This window comes from Podarcis vaucheri, assembly GCF_965113315.1.
Source record: "Podarcis vaucheri genome assembly, chromosome: 10".
NCBI classification, from domain to species: domain Eukaryota; kingdom Metazoa; phylum Chordata; class Lepidosauria; order Squamata; family Lacertidae; genus Podarcis; species Podarcis vaucheri.
Window position 1 is genome coordinate 29214470 of NC_138748.1, and position 8469 is coordinate 29222938.

At 50.9% G+C, this 8469-nt stretch overlaps 1 protein-coding gene across 2 annotated transcripts in view; it reads left to right on the forward strand.

Moving 5' to 3' along the window:
• The first annotated feature begins 3236 nt into the window (after nucleotides 1–3236).
• Nucleotides 3237–8469, forward strand: part of DYRK2 (dual specificity tyrosine phosphorylation regulated kinase 2) — a 28745-nt gene continuing 23512 nt past the window's right edge. Inside the window, exons 1-2 of one of the 2 annotated variants that reach the window (XM_082239696.1) lie at nucleotides 3237–4166; nucleotides 5115–5260. In XM_082239696.1, the coding sequence (XP_082095822.1) occupies nucleotides 4094–4166; nucleotides 5115–5260 (219 nt within the window). In that variant the 5' untranslated portion in view covers nucleotides 3237–4093. Of the gene's footprint in view, nucleotides 4167–5114; nucleotides 5261–5490; nucleotides 5630–8469 lie in introns of those variants that run through there. The other variant, XM_082239697.1, reaches the window with a different exon arrangement.

The following is an 8469-nucleotide window of genomic DNA, read 5'->3' on the forward strand; positions in this document are numbered from 1 at the left end:
TCCAGTGAGACAGCTAGTGCAAGGCGAAATTTAAACCTTTCAATTTTTGCTTCTCTTTATATGTAAGAAATGCGACATTTCACATTTTTTTCAGCCACACCCTTCCTATGACCCTAACTTCACATTTTAATGGCCTTCCAGATAATCAGTTATTTGAGCAACAATTCACAGACATTGCTCCATTTTAATGCAGAAGTGGTTCTGCTTTAGTAATGTCACATTTTCTCAGCACTGAAATCACTATTTGCAAGGATGCTAAAATTCTTCCTTGGCCCCTAGGAGTTGGCTCCTAGGTACAAAAATGTGTATTAGGAGAAATTTGTTGAATTTTCATGAGGATTTAAAGAGAGTTGCAGATTGCTGGAGAAATGTGAACTGTTTAAGGTAAAGGTAAAGGACCCCTGACCATTAGGTCCAGTCGTGACCGACTCTGGGGTTGCGGCGCTCATCTCGCTTTATTGGCCGAGGGAGCCGGCGTACAGCTTCCGGGTCATGTGGCTAGCATGACTAAGCCACTTCTGGCAAACCAGAGCAGCGCACGGAAACGCTGTTTACCTTCCCGCCAGAGTGGTACCTATTTATCTACTTGCACTTTGACATGCTTTCGAACTGCTAGGTTGGCAGGAGCAGGGATCGAGCAACGGGAGCTCACCCTGTTGCTGGGATTCAAACCGCTGACCTTCTGATCAGCAAGTCCTAGGCTCTGTGGTTTAACCCACAGCGCCACCCGTGTGAACTGTTTAGGATTGGAAAAAATGAGAAACAGAGAGAACAAAAACTGACAGTCGTTCCTTCCATCCCTAGTGAAAAAGTCCCATTAAAGACATTTCTCTCCTGCAGCAGTGCACCACCATCCTTTCTTCCATTGCCATGCCTTCTTCTCACCCAAGGTTTGAAGTGCACATCTTCGATGAGTTTTTTTAAAGCTGCAAACAGCCTACCTGCCTCCCAAGGTGGATAGGGCTGTGCACTGCCCTTTGGGAGCAGGCAACTTGTTGTGCTAACGGAAAACTCAGTTTTATCTTCTTGATAAGATTTAAGGCTTCTAAAATAAAGGGAATTACTCAAGAAACTGACATGTGATGGCTGCAATTCTCATATGGCAAACCTAGTGTGTGAAGTCACCCCAAGAATGTTATAAGCAGGAAGGCTATCAATATGCAATGCGCTTTACAAGCTCTGAAATACCATAGTTTTGACATCATCTTTGACAGTCTTTCTGCCCTGTAGCTAGGGATGCGTTTGTCAATTCTGGCTTCTCACAGTTTCTCAGTTTTCTAGTTAAGTTCAGTTTTCCATACCTGTGATTATTATTTTTTAAGTGCTCTTGAAACTTCACCAGCATTTTAGTACAAATTTCTCCTAATATTTTTGCAATGCATATTTTCCTTATTATTTATATTTTCCCCACTAGGATCCATTTTTGTATGCCATTTACACCAATATATGCATTTTTAAAGGGACTTTTTTTTGTTACCTTAGTACTTGCATTTTGTACACAATATTCTGAGAACTGCATTGCGAAATTTGGAGATGTGAATTTTGAAGGATGGCTTCATGTATTCACATGTATTTTTGAGGCAGTGGGAACGCAAATACGGTAGAATTGAGAACTAATTCAAATTCCCCCCTCCCTAACTGTAGGGAAAATATTTTGTAACCATTTCAATACATAAATAGAGTCATTTCCTGGCCCCTTTTGGCTGAACTGTGCCTTAACCCACCACACATACTTATCATCCTCTCCACATATAATAATCCCGTCCCTGAGTTGACCATGGCCTCCCTCCATCTGCCATCAAGTGTTTTTAACCATGTTCCTCCCCTCTTCATTTGAAGTGTTGCCCACAATGCAGCTTCATTGCTTGGACATTTATTATTTATTGGTTTGCACAATGGGGAAATAATGGGGAAATCCCTGTTTCCTACTGAAAACAAGCCCTGCATGATGCTAACAGTTTTCTTGCACTGGCAGAGCTCAAAGCCCAATAGAAAGCTTTTGTGATTTCCTCTAGTTTACCTTCTTGCACTCTGAACTTTTTCTCATTTCTGCCTAGCAGAGAGGGGAAACTCTGTTTACCCTTTTTGGGTATCCACCTGTTTACAAACATCTGCAGGCAGAGAAGGTCTTTTTTTTCTGACCACACCTACAGGAGGGCGATTTTGCTTACTTCTTCTTTTTAGATTATCTTTATTGCATTTTTAGTTACATACTATACATACACATACATTATGTTTCACATTTGTTCTTGGTCTCGCAAGCTGACTTCCCTCCTTACAGTGGTACCTCGGGTTAAGTACTTAATTCGTTCCGGAGGTCTGTACTTAACCTGAAACCGTTCTTAACCTGAAGCACCACTTTAGCTAATGGGGCCTCCTGCTGCCGCCACGCCACGGGAGCCTGATTTCTGTTCTCACCCTGAAGCAAAGTTCTTAACCTGAAGCACTATTTCTGGGTTAGCGGAGTCTGTAACTTGAAGCGTATGTAACCCGAGGTACCACTGTATTTACTTGGCTTTCTAAGGAAGAGGAGGACCAGGAGCCACAGATGGAGCTGGAAGAGGGTTCTGGGGTCGCTGTCCTGTCTGGCAGCTGTTTAATGGAAGGAAAACGTGGACGAATATGCAACCCATCCCAGGGATCCGATCTCGGGAGGGAAGTTCCACTTCCAACACTTCCCCCTCTGACCGAGCAGAATCAAGGGCACGCTACAAAAAACGTTGTCCCAACCCCATCTCTCTTCCTCCGCCTCCTGCATGTTTGCCTTGACCTTCTTCCGAAAGCAGCTTCGTTCAAGGCTGCTCCCTCAGGGATCGCTTGTCGAGCAGCCCTTTCTTCCCGCCGCCCTCCAGCGCTTCACACCTCTTTCCCCTCCCTGCCCCAAGTCTCGTTCCCTCCCTCCCTCTCCTCGGCTTGGCTTTCCCAGGCGCCCACCACCCACCCCTTCGTCCGCACAAAGAGAAAGCCCCCTCGAGGGCCGAGCGTCGCCCGCGCTCGCTGCGGAGATGGGCCTGAGGGGGGAATAGCGGGCGTTTCCTGCGCGGACCCAGCGAGGCGTGTAGGGCAGCAGGTGACAAGGCGCTTAGAAACACGAAGGAGGAGGAGAGGCTGGGCTTTTTGCACGGACTCCAGTCACGGAGTGGCCTCTGTGTGTGTTGTGACCAGCATGAAGCGGGGGCTGCCCAGCTCCCCTCATTTCCCCCTTTCGCCGTGCCCTCCGCCCCTCGCTTCTTCCCCACTCGCTCGTATCTCCCCACCACACTTCCTAGGGAGGGAGAGAGGAAGGGGACGGTCCCTCCAGCTCCGCCGCCGAGCCGAGGACAGCTGCAGCGCCGCCGGGAGAGGCGAGGCGAGAGGGCAGGGAGGACATCGGGCTGCTGCTGCTGCTGCTAACCCCCCTCCCTCCCTCCCTCCCCGGCGGGGTGGAGACTGCTGCTCCTCCCGCCTCAGTTGTCTTTCGCCCGCCCCGCGACGACGACGACGACGCGCGGCCTGTTGGGTTTTTCTTTGAAAGTGAAAGCGCCCCGGGCGCGCAGAGGCGGCGGGAAAGGCTTGCGCGGCTGCGTTAGACGGGAGGGAGGAGAAGAAGGGGGGCGGGGGGCGGAGATTGCAGCCCCCCCCTCGCACTCAGGGCGGGCTTGGTTTGTTCCTGTCGCTGAGAGGAGCGAGGAGGCGGCGGAGGAGGAGGGGGGGATTCTCGCCGCCGCCGTTCCCTGACGCGAAGGGACTCGGGGATCCTGGAAACTGGCGGGGTGATGTGTTTGGGCCGGGGGGCGGCGGCGGCGCTTTTGCTGCTGCCGCCGCCTCTGTTGCCGCTGGAGAAAGGAGGCGACGACGACGAAGAGGAAGAGGAGGAAGACAAGGGGGCTCGGGCCAGGGGGGGCCGTTGCCCGGCGGGCCCGGGCTTGGGGGGGAGACGGATGCCGCGGAGCAGCGCGCGGCTGCGGGGTGTCGTGGTTGCCGCCGCCGCCGGCGAGGAGAAGGGTCGGAGAGGCCGAGGCGGAGCGGAGGAGGCAAAGATCAGGAGGAGCCGCCGCCGCGGCAGCAGCAACAGCAGCAGCCCTGAAATGTCTTCCCCTCTCCTCCAGCGGCCATGTTAACCACCAGGAAACCTGCTGCCGGGGCTGCGGGAGCCGGCGGAGCCGCGGCTGCTTCGTGCCCAGCCGGTAAGGAGGACGAGGCGTGGGCACAGGAGCGAACCGCTTTCACTTACCGCTGCCTCTTGGCCCCCCCCAGCCCAGGCCGAGCGCTGCAGACCGAGCCCTAGCGGGTGTGTGCGCGCTTCATCCTTTCTCTTCAGCTGCTCCTCCAAAAGTGGTCGTGTGCGGGGAAGACACGTCTCTGCACGTTGCTGCTGCTCTGTCTCTCCCCTCCGCCCCATCAAAGTCTTCCTGCGCTCGGCCTGGGAAGCGTCTCGCAAGTCAGCGAGCTTTTCTCTCCCGAACCGGGAAGTTTGGGTCAGTTCGCAAGTGGGGAAGGGCAACTCGAGCACGACGGGGTGTGGGTGGGTGTTTATATTTTTCCCAGAGAAAGGGCTGCCTTGAAAGCGGGAGGGGGAGAGTTCCTGCCCTCCCGATTCCGGACTGATAATCGGGGTGGGGAGACCGAGGTGATGTTGCTGTTTCTGGGGAGAGGGTTGGTCTCGTTGCCTCGAGGCAGAGGCGAGAGGTTGGGAAACGGATTGGAGGCGCTAATTCCTGCCCTCCTCTTCGCAGCCAGACAGACGGTGCGGGGAGGGAGGGGGGATTGCGCCGAGCAAATCCAGTTTGGCTCCCCACTTATGCTCCTAATGGTTGTGGGTTAATCGCGGATGAAAGGTTTAACTGGGTTAACGAGCGATGGCCACCGCTCTCATTAGCCCTCTGCGCTCCCGGACTCCTCTCGGCGCGTGTGCTCTGGCGGTGGCGGTGCCACGTTTGTGGATGAGCCCCTCATGATCCCGCAAACAGTACTGCGATGGCAGCAGGCGGGGGGAGCAGAGGAGGAGGAGGGGCGCTGGTGGGGAGGGGGCTCCTTCGGCTCCCTTTCCCATCTCCTGAGCCACTTTCCCCTGCCTTTGAACTTCGCTCGGCTCTCCGCGGCGCTCAGCAGCTCTCTTCTCCCTTCCTCCGCAGGCAGCCGGGGAGGAGGCGACAGCGCCCGCCAGTTCCAGCCTTCCCCGGGGATCGGGGCCGGAGGGGCCTCCCGGGCGGGCGCGGGGACCGGGCCGCCATCCCCCATCGCTTTGCCGCCGCTCAAGCCCAGCAGCGCCGCCCACACGGTGAGACGGAGACACGGGGTGGGGAGTGGGGTGGGGGTGGTGGGGGCTGGATTTATTATTTGCAATGGGAAGTGAAGCCTGTCAGCCCTTAACCCCTCCAGCTTAGTCCTCTCCATTCTCAAAATACTGTGCCAGCCTCTCCTAAGCCTTCCCCCTCCACCAGACACCCCCCCCTCATTGCTCCTCCTCTCCCGAGTATTAATAGCAATAAATGTGCTAGGTACAGTCAGGCTGCCAGCCAGCCTGTCTGAGTGGGATCTGTGAATGAGCCGAGGAAGGACACCACTGGCTGAGCATGGAGGAGTCCTATTAATTATCCACAGCATGTCTCAACACGTCTTGGTCCTGTTACCGGTCTGGTTTCAACAGGTAATTCTGCGGAGATGGGAAAGAGGAGGGAGAAGGCAACTTTCCCAGCTGCTTAGGGATCTTGCCCTCATTGAATCTTCCCTGTGGCACCGTGGGCCACTTAGATAATGCTCGGCTCTGGGTTTAATGGTCTCACGCCCCTCCCTCCCTCCCACCGCCACTCTCCAGGTGGCAATGTGTGTTTTTTCCACTTGCTCCAAATTTGTGGCAAGCCAGTCTTTGCTTCATGTAAGTGGGTGGGTGGGGGTGCTGTTTGTTCCTCTGCTGGGTGGAGGAGTCTGGAGAGCACCACTGTGTGATGAGGTGGAGGTGGAAGAGCGGTCAGGTCAGGTCACCTGTGGCGTGAGTCATGTCAGTGTGCTTCTATCACATCTGCTGTGGCCACTTTTCCCAGTGCAAGCAACAAGTCTCTTCCCGGTGGGTTAGTTTGCTGGAGCTGTCCCTGAAGCTGCCCTATGAGACGTGGGTCTCTATAAGTGGGAGACTTTTGTCTACTTAACCTGCAAACCTGGGGCATGAACTGCATCCGAGTCTGTGCTCCACAGATTTCAAACAACAGGAGAGTAAAAGAAACTACTCTGCCAGTCACTATTGTGTGGAGGGCAGTCCTTGTGTTTTTACTGAGAGGAGTCACTGTGGGTTTGGGTGCTGCAATGCTTTCTAGGGCTTCCTTTCTCTTCATAAGGCAAACCCCCCTTCACGCTTCAGCCATGGTTGAATGAGTGTCTGGAGAAAAGAGGCAGAAACAGCTTTGGAAAGTAGGCTAACCACTTCATCACTGAAGAGTGGCCTTCTTTCTCAGACTGAAAAATTAAGTTTCCCCTCCTAATTGTCAGAACTTTTTGGATAGATTGCCCATTCCTAGTGGAACAGCAGGGCCACTAAGTGGGTGAGAGAATGGCATTGTGATTGTAAACACAGTTAAATTAGGCAAATGGGTGTTATCTGGTGGAATTACTTACAGGGCTATGGTTTCTCACCTTATCTTCCAGTTGTAGCTAATCTGTTGGGATGCAATCTCCCAAGCTTGATGATTATGAAGGGTGGAGAAAGATTGTCCGTCAGGCCAGAAATAACCTGTATAACAGTGGTGTAGCAGCAGCACTGAACCCGAAAAAGAAAAGTAACGCTCATTTCCATGAAAGCTCTGGTCCTCTATACCCCTTTGATGTAGCAATTGCATTTTGGGAATTTTAAAAACTTTTTAAAGGTATGACTGATGCGATTTCTTAGAAGTAAGATAAATTGTGGGTGGGTGGTGCTTAATTTCTGCAAACAAAAACATTGCAGGGCTTACATTGGGTTGCAAGTCTTTGACCTGGAAATCCCTTTCCTCCCAGATATGTGTAGTGCTAGTGGCTGTGGCCAGAGGAGAAAAGGAAGCATATGTTCAGAGACAATATTCTTGTAATAGACGTACCTCATTTTTAGAGTGATTCCTAATACTGAAAATCAATTCCAGAGCCAAACCTGGTCCGATTAAGACCTGATGCAAGGGAGAACATAGCCACATTTGGACATCAGCATTGCACTTCCAGTGTTCCAGTGTCATTAAGATGATAATTCAGTGGCCTTAAATATACATGTATTACATCAAGAAGGATGCATACATGTTATATGGTAGTAGATGCATGCAAGTAGTGTGACTTGCGTGTAGTATGGTGGTTGCAGATAGTGGGGAATATTGTATATTTCACATGGTAAGTGTTGCCATGCAAAAATACATGTTGATTATGCTCAAATCCTGAGCAAGGGCTACCTTTTATTTAGAAGTGCCTGTAGACCAAAACATTTCAGGTCCATTTAACTTTCCTGAAGGTGAAAAGGAGTGAAATGGCTGGATGCAGTGTTAGGTCAGGGAAAGCATGTGGAAATTTGCATTTTCCTTTGCTTTTTCTCCCATGGATTTGCAATGACTAAAAGGTTCAACCATAAGGGGCTCTTCGAGTGGTTGAAGATCTTTCCGGTGGGTCTGGATTCTCCTTGATGACAACAATCTGATCCCACCTACATATGTTTTCTCCAGCCTTGCAAAGTTGGAAAGGTTGATACCACACAGGGAGGGTACAACTTCCCCCTTGAATAAAGCTAACCCATGAATTCAATAATCCCCTTCTTAAAAGAAAATACAATCCTCAAAAGAGAATCTGCTGTCACTCTTCTTACTCAATAGGTTATTAATGGTCTGCATTCAAATTCTCCTACAGTTTTGTCCCTTTAGCAGACTTGATCCTAGTTTGATTTTACTCATAGAATAATATGAGAGTCTGAAGCCAGAGATGGGAGATTTCTCAAATGCCTAAGTGATCTCATATGGGGAAGTGCTGTTTGCCTTAAAAGAAGCTTTGGCTTGTGCTCTGTATTTATGGCAACCTGTGTTGCTAAGCAGATGGACGACTGTGTGTTATGAGTGGAGCTTTCTCAGACGATATGGCTTTGTTCCCTCCCCCAACTCTTCTATTGCACTGAAAGTCTCTGATCACAGAGTTTTTTTATCCTGTATGAGGGGCCGTCACTCACTTTCCTTTAAGATTATTTGCTTCTAGTGTTCTCTTTCAGTCCAGCTGTTTTCTTTCCTGACCTGATCCTGTGTTTAGCACCCTGTGTTTGGCCTTGGGTAGCTGGCGTTCAGAATCCTGTTCAACCATAAAACTCAGTAGGTGGTCTTTAACAAGTCTCTCTTGGCCTCAGCCCCATCTGTAAAATGGAAATGAAAGCCCACTGGGATATTGTGATTAAAAGCACTTCACTTATTTTAAAGAAACTTTGTAAGTGAATGATAACAATGGCACAACATCTATTCTCCAATCTGAAGCGAATATGATTTCCCTTGCCTGTTT